Source organism: Platalea leucorodia (assembly GCF_965183815.1).
Source record: "Platalea leucorodia genome assembly, chromosome: 1".
Taxonomy (NCBI): domain Eukaryota; kingdom Metazoa; phylum Chordata; class Aves; order Pelecaniformes; family Threskiornithidae; genus Platalea; species Platalea leucorodia.
Window position 1 is genome coordinate 58,526 of NC_138823.1, and position 24,292 is coordinate 82,817.

Consider the following 24,292-nt stretch of genomic DNA (forward strand, 5'->3'; position numbering starts at 1 on the left):
GTCACGCTGTGCGCCTGCGCGGTCTGCAGCCCTTTGGCGCATGAGTTTTGCGGCTGCGCTGTTTCCATAGCAGCAGAAAGCAACGGGGGGAGTACCGCGCGCGGCCTGCCGTGCCGTGCCGTGCCGTGCCGTGCCGTGCCGTGCCGTGCCGTGCCGTTCGGTGCCTGTCCGCTCGCCGGGCGCGCCGCCCGCCGCCTCGGCTTGCCCGCCATGAGCGTGCCGGAGGTAGAGGCGCTCGTCTCCCAGAAGTACGAGATCAAGAGGCGCCTGGGCAAGGGGGTGAGTGCCCTGGGGGGCCTTGGGAGCTCGGGGAGCCGGGCGGCGGGGTCCGGCGCTGCCCTGCGGGCCGTCCCGGCGGCGCCTTTGTCTGCGGTCTCCCCGTGGCTGCCGGAGGCCGCTGACCTGAGCCGCGTCTAGTGCTGGAGGTCCGAGAGTTTATGTAGTTGAAGAAAAAATGGACTTTGAGATTGTTTATTATGCCTAATAGAGGAAAAAAAATCATAAAGTGTAGCCTGATAACTTTCTGTGACTTCTTATAGTTGTTTCACAACTAAATTTCAGAGGAAGGTAATTGTTGCGTTGTAGCATGTGAAACTGAAAATACCTGTAAATTCCCCTTCAGTTTTTTTTTTCCTGTAATTTACTGGAGAACCACCACACAAAGCACCGACCTTGCACATACACCTGGTTTATAGTAAAATGAATCTGAGTCTCAAAGTGTATTCTGTTTGTACCTGCCAAATTCTTTTGCATTTACTTAACCCTACTCTGTCAAGTATTATGCTGCATCAAGTAATTTTTTCCCCATAAAATTATGTATTTTTATATGTGAGCCAACGTTAATTTTTAAGATCTTTCTCCTCAGGCAGTCTCTAAACCCTTCCTGATTATCTCCTTTTCTATTCTGGCAGCTCTTTGCCATTGTTTAGTTGTGTTGATACCAGTAGTTAAGTATTTCATGTGCAATTACGATGGGGCACTTGAGAGAGGCTCATTTTCTTCATTATCCTCTAAGACAACGTTTTGGTTTTCTCCTTTTGAATTCACACTGATCTTTCTTATGGCTTCTGACTTGAGGTTTGCTGCCATCTTGTTACTAGTTTTCAGCTTTCTCCCTTTGACTGAATGTAATATATTACATCTTTTAACATGCTAGGTTCTTTGAACAGAATGACATTATTCTTTCACCTGACATATCAAATGGTTTGAGAGTTCTATCTGGACACTTTCACAAACATAACTACATACATTCAGGTCTTTAAAGGACTTTAGTGGCTTCAGGTCCATCATCTAGGCATCACTGACATTATCAAAACTACAAGTCAAGCTCTTAACTCAAGTGGTTCCAGTCTCCTAAATACCTGTGTTTTCTGCCTCTTGTATGCAGAAAGTTCTGTATGCATTGTGTATGTACACAGCTGATGTACTTACCTGAGCACTTAAAAGGCTGTTGGAGTCCCTGAAACAGGTGAGGACTGCCTAAAAAATAGAGCAGAAAAGTGCAGCAGCAAGGGAGATAAGCTGGTCCTGTACAGTGAGGAAATTCAAACAGCGGGGTTTTGTTTTGTTTTGTTTTAATTAAAAGCTATGTTGTCTGATAAGGGAACGGGAACTTCTACCTGAGTTTTCCCAGTTCTGGATGACTATGTGATACTTGCAAATGATGATTACTCAGTCTCCCTTGTGGTGCAGATCCAGTTTTCTTATATTTAGGTCATAGATTTGAATCTTAACTTTCTGCATTCTAGGAGATGCCTTACATCTGCACAATAGGGTCATTCTCACTCAGAAATGCCTGGTTAATGTTTAAATAATTGTACAAATTAAAACAGCTGTAATATGTGACATTGAGTGATTTTCATGCTTAAATACTCAGCCAGGGACATTGAGGCAGACTTCCCAAGAACATATGTGGTCCTGGAGTATGGCTTCAGGTCCTTTGCTGTGCATCAGGATGTACAAACAGTTGGAGTATAAGCATCTCAGATAAGTGCTATAATACTACACTGTTGGCAATTAGGATCTCTCTTTTCTTTTTTCCCAAGTAACAGGTGATAGGATGAGAGGAAACGGCCTCAAGTTGCACCAGGGGACGTTTAGATTGGATATTAGGAAAAATTTCTTCACCGAAAGGGTTATCAAGCATTGGAACAGTCTGCCCAGGGAAGTGGTTGAGTCCCCATCCCTGGAGGTATTTAAAAGACATGTAAATGTGGCACTTAGGGGCATAGTTTAGTGGTGTTAGGTTAATGGTTGAACTCGATAATGTTAAAGGTCTTTTCCAACCTAAATGATTCTATGATACTGTCACTACAGGCCGTGGTAAAAAGTCTCTCTCCATCTTTCTTATAAGCTCCCTTTAAGTATTGAAAAGCCTCAATAAGGTGTCCTTAGAGCCTTCTCTTCTCCAGGCTGAACAACCCCAACTCTCTCAGCCTTTCTTCGTAGGAGAAGTTTTCCAGCCCTCGGACCATTTTCATAGGCCTCCTCTTGACCCACTTGAACAGGTCCATGTCTGTCTTATGCTGGGGACCCCAGAGCTGTATGCAGTAGTAGTCCAGGTGGGGTCTCATGAGAGTGAAGTAGAGGGGGAGAATCATCTCCCTCGACCTGCTGGCCACGCTTCTTTTGTCACAGCCCAGGATACGCTTGGCTTTCTGGGCTGCAAGCGCACGTTGCTGCTTCATATCCGACTTTTCATCCACCAGTACCCCCAAGTCCTTCTCCACAGGGCTGCTCTCAATCCATTCCTCCCCCAGTCTGTACTGATACTGGGGTTTGCCCTGGCCCAGGTGCAGGACCATGCACTTGACCTTGCTGAACTTCATGAGCATGTACATCTGCTATTGGCTGCTTTGGGGTCCAGGATGCTTGACCTTATGGACCGTTGGTCAGACTCAGTATAGATGTTCTTAGTCCTTGACTCAACCAAGTATTGCTCATTGGCCTAATCTCTCTTTCTTCTAGGTAGCTGGTGATTACCTCTGTTGAGTACATTCTACTTCTACACTGAAGGTCTGAACTGTGCTTAAGATGTCATAGTATACTGTTCATCTGTCCTTTTTTCTCCCTAGGCTTATGGCATTGTATGGAAAGCAATTGATCGCAGGACGGGAGAAATAGTTGCTGTTAAAAAGATTTTTGATGCTTTCAGGAACAGAACAGATGCTCAGGTGAGAAATCATTGTTCTAACATGTCCTGAAAGATGTGGTGGGAGTTCACAGATATTTTCAGGATTTATGTCTCTGAAATATGTTAGTTATTTGACAATTATGCATGTAATAATACAGTCTACAGCTATATTGGGATAAAAAGGAGCAATAAATGTCAAGCTTTGTATATCATGGCATCTACAAAATACTGTTTGATGTCCCTGAGGAAAAAGCATCTTCAGAGGTGTCATGGTTTAACCCCAGCCAGCAACTAGGCACCACACAGCTGCTCGCTCACTCCCCCCTGGTGGGATGGGGGAGAGAATCAGAAGAGTAAAAGTGAGAAAACTCGTGGGTTGAGATAAAGGCAGTTTAACACGTAAAGCAAAAGCCGCGTGCGCAAGCAAAGCAAAACAAGGAATTCATTCACTACTTCCCATTGGCAGGCAGGTGTTCAGCCATCCCCAGGAAAGCAGGGCTCCATCATGTGTAACAGTTACTTGAGAAGACAAACACCATCATGCCAAACATCCCCCCCTTCCTTCTTCTTCCCCCCACCTTATATACTGAGCATGATGTTATATGGTATGGAATAGCCCTTTGGCCAGTCTGGGTCAGCTGTCCTGGCTATGCTCCCTCCCAGCTTCTTGTGCACCTGGCAGAGCATGGGAAGCTGAAAAGTCCTTGACTAGTATAAACACTACTCAGCAACAAGCAAAGTTATTCTCATCCTAAATCCAAAACACAGCACTATACCAGCTACTAAGAAGAAAATTAACTCTATGCCAGCTGAAACCAGGACAATAGGCATGCACAATTTGATTCTCCCTTATGTTGTTATGCTATAGTGTCTAAGCACAGAGAACACACTTGTGACTCTCTAATGAGCAACTGGGTTTTTCCTAGCCTGTCTGCCATATAAGGATTTCTTCTGCTTCAGAGATTAGAATGGATTTAACCCTCTTATTGAAAGTCCATACTCTGTTCTGGTATTCTGTTGAGGTGATAATAAACTTTTTTTTGTTTATTTCTAGAGAACATTTCGAGAGATTATGTTCCTGCAGGTAACGTCCATTTTTCCCCCCTCCTCTCTGATTTTTAATTATCTCTAATGTTGTTCACGTATTTTCTTCCCATTCTTTATCAAAATACAATGATTGGTGTTGACAACTCTGCACCATATTGGCAAAAAGTCTTTCCATGACTGGACAAAAACACCTGAATGAAATGGAGAGTTGGTCTTATTTTTTCTTTGGGACACGCCTTGTTCTTTCACCATTTTTAGCAGTATGTCTTCTCTAGGATGACCGTATTGACTTGGACTTTCTGTCACTTTTTACTTCTGTGTGGACAGAAAGTGTTTTTCTTAAAATTTAAGTGCCATGATTCAGAGGTGGGGCTGGGGTGTGGAAGAGATTTACGTGTCAAAATGTTTTTCCTCCATCACGTGGAAAGCAACTTGACCACTTGAAATAATCAAAGCAAACTAAAAGGAAAGTTCTGTATGGAATTACTTAAGGCTGCTCTTGTTTTGATACAATTGATCACATACTATGCCTAATGACCTTGTCACCGGCAGTGGCATTAAAATTATCTGTCCATTCCTCCACAGACCTACCATGTAGAAACATCAATGTTTTTGAATAGTGATAATGTTGTTATAACTATGATTTTCTAAGGACACGAGGAAGGCAGGGCTCATAGGAAGAGGTATTTCCTAAGACTGTCAAGTTTAAGTAGGAAAGAGATGAGGTTTTTTACTTTTTAATCATTCTTTAAGCCTGAAATAGAAGCCACAAACTTAAGAGCTAAAAACATATGAGAACAATTCCTTAGAAGTTAATTACCTGTAAGTTAGAACATCTCTGAAAGTGTAGCACTTCTGGAGTAGATGGATGGAGGAGGAGTTGGGAGAAGAAAAAGAAGGATATTTCTCCTGAAGGAAAGAACGAGTCATTTTGGGGGAGGGAAGTTAATGTGCCATTAAGTCCTTACTTTCATGATTTTTGGTGCTCAATAGACTTAAGAATTTTAGTTTCCCCCTCTTATTTTTTAAGGTATTTTATAGCTCTTTCTTGAGGTTCAGGACTGAGAGATCAGAAGGATAAAGACATAAGAAATATTATTTCATTGGTAGCTGGATGTTTGTCTTAATTTGCTTGTCTGTGCAAATTCCTTCCTGTGCATAGTGATTGCTTAGTTTAATCTGTATGTTTATCATAAGGGCATTTGATGGACAGGATGAAGTTTATTGTCATTGAGAAGTGTTGATGTAGAATCTGGGCATTTTGATGATTGAGGAGCCAGTTTCTCCATGAGAATTTTGTGGGAAGCCATGTCAAAGGCTGTGAGGATAGAATGCTGTTGGAAATGGTGTCAAACATGAGGACAGAATTCACCTCCAGTTTAAGATATCTGTATTTATGTATCTCTTTGCATGATGATGGTCTGATCTCCCATTACAGTCAGTTCAGTCAATGAAGCCTGTAGAGTGTTTCAGCCTACCCTCAAATATGCACTTTCTGGTTGGTTAGGTTTTTTAATTGTGAATGTTGATGGCAACTTTGTTCTGTTTTCACTGCCACAATAATTCTTTGCCTTCAGTAGGAAATATGAGGTGCATAAAGTTGACTGGATTTTATTCACAAATGATATAGAGGGATTTTTAGAACTACTGTCTCAGATAAGAGATGGGGGGTTTTTTTAGATTAACCAGCTGGTTTCATACTGTGGAGCAAGCTTAAATCTTTTTATTTATTTCAGGAGAAGCATAATGAAGGAAATAGCATGTTAATGTTTGTTCTAGACAATAGTACAAAATGAAATAGGTTATTGTCCTTTTTTATGATTCACAAGAAAGACACTTGATTTTCACAGCTGGGGCTCTTCCCTTTGCAGGAATTTGGAGAACATCCAAATATCATCAAGCTGCTTGATGTTATCCGAGCTCAGAATGACAAGGACATCTACCTCGTCTTTGAGTCCATGGGTGAGACTTAGCATTCCATCAGCCATTTAAATACAGCCTCTCTTATGAGTTATCTTTGTTCCCTACTTTGATAGTAGTATGTTGATGATTTACATGAATATTCATGTAAGTAGACATATAAGTAGGAGCAGTACAGATTTTTTTAATATATATCAGTTGTGATTAGGTGGGAATAGCCGTGAAGCTTTAAAGGAAGTAATAATTATATGAGAACTGGCTGGTTGAGATGAAAGACGGCAGTGAGCAACAAATTAGGAGGCTTGTAGAGACAGAAGAGTTGCATATGGAAGAGACTATGCATTTTTATTATAACAAAAGTATGCAATGATAGAACAGCTACTGTAGCATGAGCTGCAAGTCAAAGTGATAATACAGAGAGATTACAGGACTATTAGTAATTACAGTCTTACCTTCTGTTGAGGATGCACTTGAAAGATTACAGTTTGGACAATGGTCTATTCTGGCCTTGATTTGAGGAACTTATATTCACAACTTGGTAATCCTTTACTGATGTAATATATTACAGAGACAGATTTACATGCTGTTATTAAGAAGGGGAATTTGCTGAAAGATATCCACAAGTGTTACATTCTCTACCAACTGCTGAAGGCAACTAAATTCATCCACTCAGGAAATGTTATTCACAGAGATCAGAAGGTATATTTCAGTCATAGTCTTTATCCTTCACTCAAGTTTTCTGTTAAACACTAAATGGATAAGTATGAAAAGAATGAGACCAGTAAAAGAACTTTGATAATAATTTTCTGCCATTCAGAGAGTAAAAAGCTTATTAATTTTCCTCTGTTCAATTCAGCCTTCAAATATCTTGCTGGATGCAGACTGTTTTGTTAAACTTTGTGATTTTGGGCTGGCCCGTTCTTTATGTCAGATGAATGAGGACCAAGGCAACCCTGCTCTAACGGAATATGTGGCAACACGCTGGTACCGAGCCCCCGAGATCTTACTTTCTTCGCGGAGGTAACTGCTTAATATGAGTGAAGGGATGGGATCCCGTACTTTCTTCACCACTGGGAAAATTTTTCTAAAAGTCTTAAATCTTTTCATTTCAGATGTCACCAGATGCATTGTCATGTCAGCAGTCCATTTTCTCAATATGCATTTAAACTTCCATTCTGCAACATAAAAAGCTCTCCTTACACGTACATTTCATTCCTGGCTTCTTAGATTGTCCATTTACACACATTATCAGCTCATCTGTTTGTCATCCTTTCTAGCACTAGTCTTATTCCTTCTCCCCTTAAATCTGCATCTTTACAAAATTTGGTTGAGTACCTTAGTCCTCTTTTCCAAATTTAAGCAGAGTTTTTTGATAGACTTTCAGAAAATACTCTGTAATCAAATGTTAAATCAGCTGCCTGTTAGTCAAGCTGAGTCCTTTTTTTGACTTAAATATGGAAAATCTTATTGCTCAGAAAAGAAAATAAATATAGGTTGGGTTAGTATCCCAAATTTCAAATGTGGATGTTTTGCAAACTGTCATTTACCCATTGTTTGGCATTTACTTTGCTTAAGTAATTGTAACTACTTTCTAGATACATTATGCCCTGAAAAGTCAGTTATTTCCAATCAGGAACTTGTGTCTTCACTGTTAGTCATATGAAAAGTGCGTATTACCTTGTCCTGGCATTTACCTTTAGTGTATTTCCTTTTATGATTTCCTAGAATAGACTTTTAGTAGGATAAATCTCCTTTCTGTTTTATTCTTGCCAGTTTCATGATTCCCGAATCTCATTCACGTTATAGTTAAAACCTGTGAGCATTCGCATTCAAGGAGTCATCAAGCTTGTTTTTCTAGCAAAATAAGCTAATGTAGATGATATGAATACCAGGTACAGAAAAATATTTGCTTGATTTAGTCCTAATTCTGTTCTATTCTTATTTGTAGTTACACTAAAGGTGTAGACATGTGGAGCATTGGCTGTATTCTGGGAGAGCTGCTACTTGGGAAACCTCTTTTTCCTGGAACATCAACAATGAATCAAATAGAGCAGATCTTGAGGGTCATTCCTGCCCCATCCCCAGAAGGTAGGACTCTTCTACGGGGAAAGGTATTTAGAGAAGAGGTTAAAAGAGTGAAGGAAAGCAGCTCAGCTGGATCAGGGAAGAAGGTATCTTATGAGTCATTCTAACATCTTTCCAAGGAAATTAAAGACTTAATTGTGAAATGTTAGTGTTAGAGGAAAATAAGCCCATACTTGATTAGATGAGAAACAAGAACCAGGCCTTCAAAACATTTTTTATATTTATAAGAGGATAACAGTTTAAAACAGAGTATCATACTTCAGTGGGACTTGTGTAGTAAAGGTAAATTGGACTTTTTGGTCTGGAAATCTGAACACAGAAGTGAAAGCTGGAGTTAATATATGTTAAATCCAAAAGGGGGGAGGATGATGATGATTATTATTATTGTCTTCTATGAGTTCCAGTCTAACAGCCCATATACTTTATAAACTTTTACAACATGTTGATATGTTCTAACTGGGCTAGCAAATAGTTTTTAGAAAAATAACTACCTTCAGTTTAAGGACATCACAGTTTTGCAGAATTCCATTCAAGCTTAAAGTTATTTATAGTTTTTATTAAGAGATTTGGTTGCTGTGAATGAAATATGAATGGAAATGTGTGTGTAAAAACACCAAAACAGGAGTTAGAAGAACAGCTAGCCCTAATAACAAAAAAGGCTATTCCATTCTCAGCAATACAATTGAGGAATGTGTTGATAGTGTCATAACCAGAAGGTTTGCACTCTAAGATCACAGGACAAATGACTCATTAGCAGAAGGTCCTGTATCCTTACCACAGGACAATGGCTGCAAGGTTGCAGCATATCACAGGCACAATTTCTTTTTCTTTTAGCCAAACAAGTGAAAACAGACACATGTTCAAAATGTTATTGCAGACAAGGAAAACCAACCTACGAACAGCAACTTTGCCTAGGATTTGTGGGGACCAAAGAAGCAAGATTCTGAAGCAAAAAAACATTCCATAGCAACTGTTGACTCTTTGAGAGTATGACAGATACATTCAGAAAACAGTTCATCATCACCAATCAAAAAGAACCCCAGCAGATATGATGAGGAAATAGCTGGTATCCCTTGTTCTCTGTGTGCTACACAAGTGATCCTGGCCAGATCATTTGGCCTCAGATATCTTGGTGCTTCTGCATATGTGGGTATAAGAGTGCAAGTTTATGAAATTTGTGATAGAGTGAATAAGAATTGAGAGAATCAGCTTAGAAAATTTGTAGTAAATATTCCATCCCTATTCCATAAGATCTCCCACTGAATTTTATTGGGATAATTTCCTATGTTAATATCAAATATTTGCTTTCCTTCATAAACTGTGTAGCTCTGGTAATCCTAATCTTAGTATTAACAGTATCTTTTCATTATTGCAGATATTTTGGCTATGCAATCAGATTACAGGGCCTCAGTTATTAACCGCATGAGTACCCGGTAAGTCTTATATGTTCAATGTGTCTCAGAAGTCAACAGCCTACTGTATGATGTTGACAAAAAGTTCCCCTGAGGTTCACCTTCCAGTGTTCACCAGTGGAAATGATTTCTGCTCGATGCAGATTCACCTACCTCTAGGGAAGGGATGTGAAGTTTAAAAAAAAAAAAAAAAAAAGATGAGAAGACCAATGACATAATCTGGGAATAACAAAGCAAAATGAGGTTGGGCCTACATTCCAAGCTATTGTCACATGTACTTTCTCAAAATTAGAATATTTTGCTATCCTTCATATGGGTTATTTGGGTATCTGATGTCATTGGTTCACACATGGAAAGCCTGAATCTATTCAGGCTGACAGCTGCATTCCAGTTGCTTAACGACTCTTACTGTGATTTTTTTCTTTTTTTTTTTTCTTATATCTGTCGTGTTTTTTGGGGATCTTCCAGTTATGTACACAGGCTACCACATAATTCTGCATTTATTACATACCTAATTAGTAAACATTAGTAAACTTAATGCTCTTACACTAACTTATGGCTATAGCAAATTACTCACCAGTCTCTAAGTATTCACTACTCATATCTGTCATGATACTAGTGGGCATCCCTTCTCATCAGGGAGTCTGCATTATGCATAGCCCAGCTATGTGTGGTATGAGTTCTCTGAATGTTTACTGATATGTTTTTATAGGTTTAGGTTAGGGTGGCTCAAACCATAAGCTCTAGCAGGTCCCTTGCTGTTCATGTGAACGGCATATGCGTTTTCATGCTGACTTTTGCTGACTTCTTCAGTTGGCATCCTGGAGTGTTATTCCCTTTCAGGGATGCCAGGGTTCCTGTATCAATCTATGCCAGGTAGTTGAGGAACTGAGACCCTTTTGTCTCTGCTGATTCAGATGTCAGCATGGCATGCGTGTTTGACCTTGTCAGGGGGAAGTGGATGGCCACAGTATCCCATATGAGTTTCCCTTGATGCAACTTGTGAATGTTGCTTCTTGTCCTTTTGCTGTGCACCTGTACTGGGTTTGGTTGGAATGGAGTTAATTTCCTTCCTAGCATCTCATATGCTGCTGTGATTTATATTTGTGTCCAAAACAGTGTTGGTAACACAGCAGTGTTTCAGCTGTTGCTTAACAATGATTGCACAGCAGCCATCAAGGCCATCTCTGTTTCTCGCTCTGCCTTCACAGCGAGTAGGCTAAGGGTTGGCAAGAGACTGGGAGGGGACACAGATAGGACAGCTGACCCTTCTGGCCAAAATGATATTCCATACAATGTAGTGTCATGCTCCGCAATAAAAGAGGTGGGGAGGAATTTCTCCAAAGTAGCTGTTGCTTGAATACTGGCTGAGTATCGGTGTGCTGGTGGTAAGTGATTGTTTTTGCACAACCTGGGGGTTTGTTTCCATTTTTCCTTTTTTTCCCCCCTCTACTTACTGAACTGTCATTATCTTGACCCAAGGGGGTTTCTTGCTTTTGTCCTTCCAATTCTCTCCCCCATCCTGCTGAGGGGGAGAGAGTGAGTGACTGGATGGGGTCTTAGCTGTCAGCCAGGGTCAACCCACCAGAGTCCTTTTTGGCACCCAACATGGGGCCAGAGGGGTTCAACTTTTTTTTTGTTTGATTTTTTTTGCTGGAGCATGTTCAGAGAAGGGCAGCGAAGCTGGTGAAGGGTCTAGAGAACAAGTCATATGAGGAGTGGCTGAGGGAGCTGGGATTGTTTAGTTTGGAGAAGAGGAGGCTGAGGGGAGACCTTATTGCTCTCTACAACTGCTTGAAAGGAGGTTGTAGCCAGGTGGGGGTCGGTCTCTTCTCCCAAGTAACAAGCGATAGGACGAGAGAAAATGGCCTCAAGTTGTGCCAGGGGAGGTTTAGATTAGATATTAGGAAAAACTTTTTCACTGAAAGGGTAGTCAGGCACTGGCACAGGCTGCCCAGAGAAGTGGTTGAGTCTCCATCCCTGGAGGGATTTAAAAGATGTGTAGATATGGTGCTTAGGGACATGGTTTAGTGGTGGACTTGGCAATGCTAGGTTAACAGTTGGACTTGATGATCTTAAAGGTCTTTTCCAACCTAAATGATTCTATGATCCTGTGATTCTATGACATCACAATAGATTTGATTGGAGTGTACTAGACAGGAATTTATAGTAGTTACACCTGTTTAGCTGTTGTTGGTCATATCGATATATTTGTTCTTGACACTGGTTTATTTGTTCCTTTACCTGCTCCATGGCATGCTCCCTCTCTTGCTGTACCCCCAAATTTGAGGGCTTGTTAATGGCTGCTTTCAGCTTTTGCAGTTTGCTATGCTGTTAAGCACTTTTTTGTGTTTTGCCTGGGAGAGTTATGATAAAAGCACTGGCCTTGAGCCTAATCTGGTATTTAGGCCCTGCATTGGTTCTGTCCCAGTAGTTTGGGAACCATCTCGTGAAGATAATTAACAATTTCTCCTCTTCTCATCCAAGAGCCAATTTGTAGAGGAAATGAAGAATGGCACCTCCCCCTTCCTGTCTCCTGGGGTAGATTTTTTTTTTTTTCCTGCCTTATTACAACAGCTCTTCAGTTTCTTCAACATCCATGGGTAACTAGAATGCTCATATTGGTATATGTCAAGAATCTGATTCCGACTTTTCCTAAGGATAATGAACTATTTGTGAATGCCACACGGGGATGTGCCCTGAGGTAGTTGGGTCATGGGTCACAAGTTGGCTAGGGGAATTTGGGCAGGTACCTAGAGCAATTTTCACGCCCAATGGTGTGGGACTTCACACCCGAACAAGCGTGGCATCCTGTTGAAGTGACAAAGCACTTGAAGAAAGGATGCCTTGTCTATGCCAAAGAGACACAACTTCTTACGCTGTGCTAGGGCCTGGTGTACACCTACCTCCGCAGGGTGAAAGGGTCTCTGGATCTGAGGACATACACATGGACGCTGTGGCTAAGTCAGAGACCCAACCCTCCATAATAACAGTTGCTCCTAAACAATGGAAGAGGAAGTCAACTTGGTTAATAAGGGAGGAAGAAGCTTCTAAGAGGGAGCACAAGGAAGAATCAGAAGAGGCAGTCTGTTCTGCAGCAGAGAAGCCACAAGAACAATAGGGGGAAGAGACAGAAATCATGAATGAGTGCAGAAATCACCCAGTTCCTATCCCTGAACGAGCTGTGAGATCAGAGAGATTACAGTTGTCATCTAGGTGAGCAAATTATCACCTGGTTGCTCTGATGCTAGGATACTGGGGCCAGTGCCAAGTCAGGAATTAGACGGTAAGAGAGTCCAGCAACTGGCATCTCTCGCTAAGGACTGGGGAACCAGTGAAGGGATTAGAAGGGGGCAACAATCTGCAGCTTCTGGAGGTGACTTCTGTAAAAAGATCTTGTAAACTACTGAGGCAAGTGGACCACCATTGAGGGGAGATATCCAGCACTAGGGAATTGGTGGTGGAGGTGATCTACAGCAACCTGGGCAATAACCAGGGCTCCACAGATCTGGGTGAAGTCCAGTGCACACGGTCAAAACGTTGTACAGAGAACATCAACATTGTATGTCAGCACCCTGACGATAACTGTACAGACACTGAGGCACCAACTGTGGACAGACTGCTGGCCAGCTCTGTCAATACAAAGAGAGTGAATCTACCTCCCCAACCCCATGGTCCTGTGTCTCAGCTGTAGAAAAACTGTCCCAAAAGTTCCAGCAAATTCAGAGAGAGTATGTTTTCCTCCTCACCCATACAGGTTGGCATCTTAGCTATCAAAAACATCACATAGAGTCAGCCTTTCTCCGCTCAAAAGAAAGGGAACTGTGCGTGCCACCCTGTGGTTCTATCTGCATGACCATGGGGAGGACAGGAGGAAGTGGGACAGTGCATCTATCTCAAGCCTAGAAACTTGTGTACGTGAATTGCAAGGAAAAACAGCAGCCAAAAAGGGTCCATTCAGGAAGATGACTGCTCCAGTTGCTGTTGAGCAATTCCTCAAACACAGTGGAAGGACTGATCCTACTTCTGATCCTGGTTTGCAATTACAGGAGTCACCTAATGAATGCTCTGACCAGGAATAGAGGGGCCATGCCTCTAGCCCAGTGGAGGAAAGGCATAACTCCGTTTATTGGACTGTATGGATTCAATAGTCTGGCACATTGGACCCACAAGAGTATAAGGCTCTGCTGGACACCAGTGCACAGTGACACTATTGCCATCAGGATACAAGGGGACAGAACCCACCTGGATTTCTGGAGCAACAGGATAATCCCAACAGTTATCTGTGTTGGAAGCTGAAGTGACTCTAACAAGCAATAAGTGACAAAAGCATCCTATTGTGACTGACTTGGAGGCTCTCTGCATCCTTGGCACGGACTACATCAGGGGAGGCTATTTCAGGGACCTAAAAGGGTACCAGTGGGCTTTTGGTGTAGCTGCCATGGGTACAGAGAGGATTAAACATGTCTAGCTTGCTCAGCCTCTTAGCGAATCCTTCTGTTGTAGGGTTGCTGCATGTCAAAGAGCAGCAGCAGGGGGAGGAGTGATGAAGTGAGTGGGTGGGAGCTTAGCTGCCAGCCAGGGTCAACCCACCACAGACAGCACTTCTGAGAAGAGCTTTCTCATTTCTATAACCCTTCTCTCAGTAGTGAAAGACAGCAGTTGGAACTCTCCATTCATTCCTGGCTGAAATGCACTTTATTTGACAGCCCTGCTCTTTGGATGTTATCTTCTTTTTCTTTTCCCCCCCCCAAAATGTGAAAGTTGAGTGGCTAAGTTCTGATAGATGGCTCCAGCTAGGTAAAAGAGCAAGTGAAATCTTGGTCTTCAAAACAGAAAACATTTTTTCTGAGCCGCTCAGTCCAAATGCTATGTTCAGTGATGGATCATTTTTCTAAACTAAAAGAATGTTGTCATGGAGTAACAAAATTATTGAAAATAGGAGTAAGAGTTGTGTTTTAAAACTGATTTTTCAAATGTATTAGATATTGTCATGTTCATTATGTTAATAATTATCTTTAGGATTTCAAAATGCAAAAACAGATTTTTAAACTTCATCTTCTCATTGCAAATTATACAGAAATATATTTCTGTGGTCTAAGGGCTGGATTCACGGGATCTTTAACAGTTCAACTGAAACACCCAAGTTAGGAGTTTGGGCTTCCTGCATTGTCAAAAGAACAAAAGGAGGATTTGTTATCCAGAGGACTCGATATTCGCCTGTGTCTGATACTGTCTGATATCTCTCTCTTTCCACTGAAAAAAGGGAAAGACTAGACTTGCAAGTTAGGCACTCCACGTAGGTTCCTAGTGCTAGGAGGGAGGCATTCAAACCTAATCAAAGGGGTAAAAGACTTTACTGTACTCCCAGGCCTGTACTTTAGAGTGTTCCAGGATTATGGCACACTATTTGTGAGTGAACTCTGGAGTCAGGGTCACCTTGATGTGATTCCCAGAACTGTAATTCATGCCTTCACTGTGAATTAGACACTGAGAGCTTATATCATTGTTTTCTGACTTCTAGGCAGCGAGTAACATTTGAGGAGATTTTACCATCCTCTACTCCATTGCCTGCCTTGGATCTTCTGAAGAAACTTTTAGTATTTAACCCTGATAAACGACTCACAGCAGAGGAGGCTCTGCAGCATCCTTATGTGAAAAGGTGAGAGTAATACCAATGTGCAGTTTCCCGTGATGTCTTCTGAGATGTTATAGACCTGCTCTTGGCACAAGTTTTCTTTATATGCATGATAGAAAAAAAAAAAAAAAAGACAAAGCTAATTCTTCATTTTCTCTAACCCTATTTACACTAGAGGTCACACTAGATGATTTAACAATCCTTTTTAACATTATATTAATCTGTGGTGCTGGTTTTAGTCTTAGTGAATTACATTATGTGTTATCACCTTATCAGGTTTCACTGTCCTGCAAGGGAGCCCTCTCTGGATTATGATGTGATTCTTCCTTTAGGTGACGATATCCAGCTGTCTGTGGCAGAATACCGAAATAAATTATATGAGGTACTTTCTCTTATCCTATTTTCCAAAATCCTAGTCCTCCAGGTAACCTGCCATTCTTGCACACACTTAGAGTTCTGTCATTTTCTTCTATTTGTGTTCCCCTAGGCTTTCCATACATGCTTACAGTTACATCTTGGTGTTTCTTATCAGTCAGTTCCATACTGTCATAATTTTTGAGAGGTCTTTAAATCTAGATTCCCACTGGGAAAAGTCTGTAAAGCATGATGTCTGAGAAAGACTGTGTTAGAGGAAAATATATTATGCTGGATCCAGCAGTCCAAGAGAGGTGAGGCTGCTGCCACTTCATGTCCCCAGGTCCAGCCAGCAGCAAGGCTGAAGATGTATTCTCAGTAGGCACACACACACAAAACACATATGCACTGCGTATATACATATATACATGGCTGCCCACATGGATCACAAACAGGCACTCAGAGCACTAATACAAACATAGCACCAACAGCCTCATCCTGCTCCCTTCTCTGGCTGAGCAAGATGGAAGTCCACTCGTGAGAATATATATGCATACACACAAGGTGGATCCCTGCAGCAGCTCGTCTCAGACACTTGGTCTGCTCAGTAGCTGGCCCCTTGATCCCAGTCTCCTCGGTTGCTGGCACTTGGATATACAAACCCCCAAGGCTGTAGCCCTACTCCAGTTGCTGGTACAGACCATGCAGACAAACAGCTGGCCAGGACTTTCCAGGTCCCTTAGCTGACTTCCACCCCCCTGCCCACAGTGTTCTTATGCCTAGAGATACACAGGTGCTCTCAAACCCAGAGCTGGCCCATAGAGACCCACTTACCCCCTTGCTCCCAGGCCACTTGATCTATTCACTGACTAGTCTGACTTGATCTTTGCTAGCAATCACATGCTCACTCGCGCACCTGCACTCTCTTCAGTTGCTGGCACCATGGACACAGAGGCCCTCGGACCTGTGATCTGACTCCAGTTGCTGGCACTCACACCTGCATACACAGACACACAGACAGACTAGACAGCCTCTCTTCCAGGAAAGAGAAAGGAATTTAATAAGAAGATAGAGCGAACTGCATTGCTCGGGTGCAGGGCATGGCCAGACAAGCTTATTGACCAGCCAGCTATTTACACACAACTGGCTGGTTTTGTACCTCTTATCCCCTGTTTCCCACACTCGTTCCTCCCCAGATCACCTAAACTCCTCTCTTGTCCTGCTTTTGGTTCCTACCCTAAACATCCCATAATAAGTCCTGTTGATCCCAAATGACTTTCCCCTGCATCCCACAATGCATCCAGCCCATAGGCAGCAACCTCCACGCTGCCACCCCCGCTGTCCCCTGCCACTTTTAGTCCACAAGGTGATCCAGAGAAATCCTGATGACTCATTGTGATGAGTTTCATGCCTGGACAATGGGGCTGATGGCTTTGCTGGGACAGTCCTGGCAGGGGCCCAGACAACGTGTTGAGAAGCCCTTGATTTGGGTTCCCACCTGCTATAGTGCATCCCTGTGCTCCTCTCAGCCTGTGCAGATGGGCCTTTGATGCGCTGATGGCTTCTGTGAATGGGCCAGGGGGTAGCTCAGCAGAGTATAATTTGGGCTTCCCATCCTGCCATTGGCTTTCTGAGCTCCATTGTGGGTGTGCAGACAAGCTCTTACCACATAAACTAACAGACTTGAGGTTTTTTGCTGGACCATAGTCAAGTGCCATGGCATGCTGTACCACATAGACCAAACTATCAGATTTCAGAATAATTAATTAGCAGAGGAGGAAGAGCAAGTGAAGGATCAGTGTAGCTGATGTGCTAATAATAAAGGACAGTGATGTTTTAGGAGCCATATTTTGAATGCCTTGATGTGGGGAAAAGGTAGTGCTTGAAAAATCAGGAAATGGTGCAATAATCAAGCCAATAAATTAAAAAAGCTGTTGCAAAATCTTTAGTTGTACAGGGAAAAGGAAAGATAGTACTTTTGATGCCATTTGGTATAAGATCAAAAGGAAAATAAAAAGTGCACTTTCCTTGTAGACAGTGGGATTGAGTGCACCCTCAGCAAATTTGCAGATGACACCAAGCCGAGTGGTGCAGTTGACATGCCTGAGGGATGGGATGCCATTCAGAGGGACCTGGACAAGCTTGAGAATTGGGCCCATGTGAAGCTCATGAGATTCAACGAGGCCAAATGCAATGTCCTGCACCTGGGTTGGGGCAACCCCCAGTATCAGTACAGACTGGAGGTGATGGGATTGAGAGCAGCCCTGCAGAGAAGGACTTGGCGGTACTGGTGGATGAAAAATTGGATATGAGCCAGCAATGTGCGCTTGCAGCCCAGAAAGCCAAGCGTATCCTGGGCTGTGACAAAAGAAGCGTGGCCAGCATTTCGAGGGAGGTGATTCTGCCCCTCTACTCCACTTTCGTGAGACCGCACCTGGACCACTGCATGCAGCTCTGGGGTCCCCAGTACAAGAAAGACACGGACCTGTTAGGGCAGGTCCAGAGGAGGCCTATGAAAACGGTCCGAGGGCTGGAACACTTCTCCTACGAAGAAAGGCTGAGAGAGTTGGGGTTGTTCAGCCTGGAGAAGAGAAGGCTCTGAGGACACCTTATTGCGGCCTTTCAATACTTAAAGGGGGCTTATAAGAAGGACAGAGACCTGCAGTCTCTCTAACAAGGCCTGTAGTGACAGAACAAGGGGCAATGGTTTTAAACTGAAAGAGGGTAGGTTTAGATTGTACATAAGGAAGAAATTTGTTACCATTAGGGTACACTGGACCAGGTTGCCCAGAGAAGTTGTGGATGCCCATCACTGGAAGTGTTCAAGGTCAGGTAGGACGGGGCTTTGAGCAACCTAATCTAGTGGAAGGTGTCCCTGTCCAAGGCAGGGGGGTTGGACTAGATAATCTTTGAAGGTCCCTTCCAACACAAACCATTCTATGAACATTTGATGAATGTCTGAAGAAATGAAAGCAGAACAAAGATAAACACAAAGCAGAACTAATTATGAGACACCGAACTGATCTGGATGGTTGTGTTGATGGTGTTGAGGCAGTAGGGGGCAGGATAGCCAGAGTGACTACTCTAAGAATGAAATATGAGGAGCAGTAGAAGTGGAAGTAAATTAAGCCTTCAGGAGGAGAAATTGGGTTTGGCTTAGTTTTGTTTTGTTTCTTTTTCCCTTTCTACAGTGAAAGAAATTATGTAAATGTCCTGTTATGAGGCAAAGGAACAGGAAGATGGTGAGAAGAGCAGGATTTGGAATGTAAATGTAGTAAAACAGGCACTGGAAAGAATGCTAGTGGGAAAAGAAGAATGAAAAGAAGCTTAGAGATCAGAAAATCCAAGACTGAGAAAGACTGATGAGGGTGTCCACCTTCCAAGAGAGAGAGAAGAAAAGTGTTATTGCTTCTATTAACAGCAATGAAAATTGAAGAAAGAAAAAACAAAATTGAATTTAAAAAGTTGAACCTACTTAAAATTTCTTTTAAGGTCTTTAATAGAAGGAGACTAATAAACTCTGATAGAGTGTTAGGAGTCATGAGCAGATGAATTAGTAAAATGAATACTGAGCACAGGTAGAAAAGATACTCTAAATGTCAATAGATTGGTCACAGATAACCTAGGTACAAGGCTAAGAAACAAGTGGATCGTTTTGAATAATCTTACTGATATGGTGTCAAATTTGGGATGACTGTGATTACAGGAAATTGAGAGCAGATTGTCTGCACCAAGACCACAAACCTTGGCAAGGATTCTGTTGCTAGATAATAGTGTGTAGAGGTAGGTGAGAAATAATTATGAACTAACCGGAATGAATGTTGCTTTGACCATTAAAAAAATCAGCTTTGCAAAGTTCTAGAAAGGGATGGTAAGAAACAACACAGTGTTAACCTTTTGGGCATATAGATTCTGTCTTTTCCAAGGCTAATGCCCATTTTATTTAGTGGTGTTCTCCCTTAGGATATACTGAAATTGCCTGTTAACCAAATTCTTTTTCTTAATGCTTTAGCCTATTCTTTCTTTCCACTGAGAATATTATTTCTATCTTCTTTCCAACCCTAAATTAATTTTAAAATTATGCTTGTTACCTATCCTGTGAAATAAATTGCAGTTATTTGTAAATCTCTTTGTTTTTATGTTTTGTTCCTCTGCTCTGCTGTGTAGCTGTGTTAAGTCTAACCAACTTCTCCTTTCTGTAGATGATCCTTGAAAAGAAATTAAATAGCCATGCAAAGGAGCAAGTGTGGAGAGAAAACACCCAACTAAATCAGTCTGAATCCAGGCCACTTCTTCCAAATTCCAGTTCTGTGACTTTACCTACCAGGAAAGGCCAGAGAGAACCAACACCGCCTCTTCTAAAAACCTTGCATGTGCATGCTGGAACTACAGCTAGTGTCCAGCCAGAAGTATCCAGCCAGAGTGAAGATTTAGCAAAAACGTTATGTCAGAGATCAAAGACCAATGTGATATACAATCCCATAACACACACTGCTGTTCAAAGTAGGTACTAACCTCCTACAGTGGGCTGTAATCCACCATGAGGCATTATTATGGGGAAGAAAGAAGAAAAGAGATTGAGTGGGGAAAAAGAAATAAGGGGAACTTGCATGGCAAAATCAGAGGGTGAAAGTGTGGGAGGAAAATGACATAAGAACAAAATATTGTTGAATGAGTTTTGAGTGTATGACATTCTCTTTGGCTCTTTCCTGCCTCAGTCTTGACTCTATGTTCTTTTCTGTTTTCTCTTCTGTTTCTCTACTGCTGTTATCTTTTCCCATGCCCTTTTGAACTGGCTTTGTTTGCTACTACATTCTAATTTTATTCTGAATATTTTTGTTCTGTTTGTGAGATTAAGCGAGGTGGCAGGGGCTGACTCAGTTTTTATGTTCTGTCCCTGCCTTAGTCAGCGTGTTCTGTGTCCTTATGATTTTCTTACTTTCTCTCATGTTTTTTCTTCTACAGGTAATGCAAATTCTGGTGCTCCGATCAGGAACTATTCTGCACCACCTTCTCAACAGCCCAGAATCTCCAACAATAGGAAACTGGGGAGACAAATCACATGGACAAATGCTCAGCTACCTCCTACAAGTGTACAGAACCTTTATAATGTGAGTAGCAGTCCTATCGGAAAAAAAACACCTTAACTTTTCATGGACCAAAATGATATAGACACAAAGTATCTTAATTTGCAACTTTGTAAAGATACTTAAATGAGAGGCAAGGCATATTGCTCTGTGGGTGACTCGATTAATAAATTTTTATCAGTTAAAATTACTTGTGGCAAAGATATATACTGCAATTTCATTGCTTGTATGTAGTGTCAGTCAAATGGTACCAGTAACCTAGTTTGATAAGGCAGTTGGGCTGATATAGAGTATGTTCCCTTTACTGGAGAGCTGAAGAGTGTGCTAACTGAAGAGTTTCTGCTAGGAGGGGAAATAACTAGACATAACTTGCCTCTAATATGGGGTAGATTCATACAGGAACTTGCATGTTGCAGTCTTCAGTGTTGCAATACCTACATTTCAGTTGTTTTGTCTACTAACGAAGTTTACCACCCTGAGTTAAGTTCTGTGCATGAGGCAGAGTGTTGAGAGGAAGACCATCTATAGTAATCACCAGGAAATGCCAAGGGCACAGATGTGGCTTAAACCTTACATGTCTAGCATATGTAATGCTGATCTTCAGCTAGTCTGGGTTTATAAATGCTTTCTCTTGGAGTTTTAAATCTAACCCAAATATTGCAAAAAAACCTATCACCTGTGGCTTGAGCAGCAAGAGTATTTTGGTGCCTATAGGTTTGTGCAGGAGTTCTGTGAATGACTGTTGAATTTATGTATGGGAATTAGGTACTTCAGAGAACATGAAGTAACACAGCACTTTTGTAAATCTAGGTCTCTGCCTCATTAGCAGTATTTTTTTCATGAAGATTAGTTGTAATGGATCATATGCATCAGCTAACTGTAATCAAAAAGTAAAAATATGTTTGCAGATTCTCTGCCTCTACTTCTTTTTCCCATCTTGAGTTTTAATGCAACATCTTTTGAGATGTGCTGAGATATATGACTTTTTTTCCGCCGCCCTTTTTCTAAAGGACAGGCTAATTTTGGACTCCATTCTACTTTCAATTTTCTCACTTCAGACAAGTGAGGCTTTTAACACCATTTCAGATTATGACATTGTTCAGATTGTCAGCAGCACCAAAAACTCCCTTTGACTTTGACAATCACAGATCAGTTGCTTTTACATTATCTTCAGTGATGGCCTGTCCTGTCCAAAGTGTGTAGGTAGCAAATTTGTTTTTAACCAAATTGAGACTGTTGGATATTCCAAACTTAGCTGGAGAATTTGAACTACCTCTGGAATCAACCTAATGGATTGCTGTTGCTGAACAGTGAAGGTTTCAGTCCTGTCCTCTCTGCTCCTCCCTCTTCCCTGTTCTTTGCCATGCTTCCTTGTAAAAGTTCTTATCCTCATTGGGTTCTTAAATGACCTCCTTGCCCCTGCTTTTTCTTTTTCCTGAGCTAGTTGTCTGGTGACTAGCTCAAGGAGAGTCTAGCCAACACAAGGTGATCAGAGGAAGCTTATGGCAGAGGAAGAATATGGATTACCTTTTTTGTGACACTAAAGATTGACTTGTTTGTCGTGGGACTTTCTCACATCCCCACGAAAGAATACTTGAATGTCTGTGTGCTCCAAACCATTCAAAACGTATGTTGAGCACAGTTGTGTGAAGGGACTTCTGACAGACACCACTATCAAAGATGAGTTGGGTGGGATCAGCTGCTTTGTGTCAGCATGCAATATCGCATTTACCTGAAAGCAAATAATTTCTTTGAACACAGCTCTGAATGATCTGAACCATTTCAAGCTAGAAACAAGCTGCAGATGCTGTCCAGAGTCAAGCTTGTTCCTACTGTATCTCTTCTTAATGTTGTGATTGATATGAAAATACATATGAATAACTGCTAAAAGGAGACATGATTGCCAGTAACTTCCAAGTATGTCCACATGAACACTTGCAACCCATCTTTCAGCCCCTCTGCTTTGGAATCCCATTCAAAATATTTTGAGAGTGAAAGGAACCATTTATTCCACAAGTGTGGAACCATTTATTCCACAATATGAGATTGTGGAGATTGCTGCATGTGCAGATGTACATATGAGCAATGCATTTTGAAGAATCTTTAGGTAATTGTGACCAACTTTCTGTTACTGGAAGAGCATAATAGGGAGAAGATCACCCTACACATGCCCTGTGCTTTATATTTGTTCACTGAGAGGCTAATATTGACTAGTGTCAGAGACAGGATATTGTGGTAGAAGGTCATCAGCATTGTGGCTGATCTTATGCTAAGTGAATGTTGACTTCTCCATCTTTCTCATTCAGCCTCAGCAGGAGCTGAAAAGTTCTGATATTCCAATTTGCTCTGCATTCAGTCTGCATTCACTTTCACTATCCTATAAGGCTCATGAAACTCTTTTTCTCAGCCATTTGACCAGAAAAGACTCCTACAATGGCTGGGGTGACAGCAGCCAGTGCCACAATAGTGAGTGGAAACTCCTGCCTTTCAGTTAACTATAGAGGTTCACAAAGCATAAGCTGCAGTTTAACAGCTCTCCTCTTGAACTGCAGATTCAAATGTAATGTATTATGTATTGTCATGTATTAATGTATTATTAACTTTTCCCCACATGGGCTGATAAACACAGTATCCATAAGCAGCTTCCAACTCAGAAAGTCACCAAGCCATTTGATTGGCAGAAGCCAGGAGGATATACTGGGGAATGATGATGATGATCTGTCTTTTGTACATATATTTAAAGCATTCACTACTGTTGAAAACAAGATACTAGCCAAACAGGCCTTTGGACTTTTGCTCCAGTGCAGGATTAGTTTGTTGTATCTTGCTCCAGTGCCACTAGCTCATTTTTGATACACCCGTTCATAAGCCCTTCTCCCTCACATCATTCTCACCATCCTATTCTTGATCTTACAAAACAGTCTATTTTATTATTCATAGAACATTCATGATCTGTCCTACTCCTCATCTGAAGCAAAATCTGTGTTCCTTATTTGTATTTTAGAAAGCTGATTACAGGTTACTAACTATCTTGGCTTTTCTTTCTTGCACAGAATCCAAGAAATACTCAGTTTCACAGCAAAGATGTTCGTCCCCTTCTGAAGTCCAGTAAAAAGATGTTCCAGATTACTGCAAATATGGGAGCTGCTGGTGATCCAAAAGCATCAATGGGCAGTTACTCCCAGGCCTATGGAACCATATGTAAATCTGCACTGCAGAGTCTTCCAATATCAAAGTCTTCCCAACAACATGAGCAGTGAATATGTAAGTGTTCTAACCAGGTGAGAACAGCAACCGAGAGCAAAATATAACAGGCATTTGACAGTTACCCCAGCTGAAGGGAAATGCTTTATTCATTGCATGGAACAATGTACTACTTTCCTCTAGACAAACCAACAGGAAAGCGAATCTAATCCCTTTGCCTTCCAGTCTTACCAGACAGCACTATTTGCTCCCATACCGTGAGAACAATGAATAGTGTCAGTTCATATTCCTCGTCTGAATTATTGCAAAAAATTACAGAAAGCTGCAATATTCTGATACTTGAATGTATTTAGACATATTCAGACGTATTCAGGGCCCATGTGAACCTCATGAAGTTCAACAAGATCAAGTG

General features: G+C 41.7%; 1 protein-coding gene across 1 annotated transcript; it reads left to right on the plus strand.

The window, feature by feature from the left end:
- Nucleotides 1–210: 210 nt before the first annotated feature.
- On the plus strand, nucleotides 211–23,936 carry MAPK15 (mitogen-activated protein kinase 15; the record flags this gene model as incomplete). The annotated part of the gene is made up of 13 exons (XM_082330455.1): nucleotides 211–279; nucleotides 3,075–3,173; nucleotides 4,188–4,217; nucleotides 6,052–6,142; nucleotides 6,669–6,799; nucleotides 6,957–7,120; nucleotides 8,049–8,188; nucleotides 9,561–9,618; nucleotides 15,122–15,259; nucleotides 15,512–15,617; nucleotides 19,792–20,092; nucleotides 20,555–20,700; nucleotides 23,730–23,936. The coding sequence occupies 13 exons, from the start codon at nucleotides 211–213 to the stop codon at nucleotides 23,934–23,936; spliced, it is 1,680 nt and encodes a 559-aa protein (XP_082186581.1).
- Nucleotides 23,937–24,292: the final 356 nt, after the last annotated feature.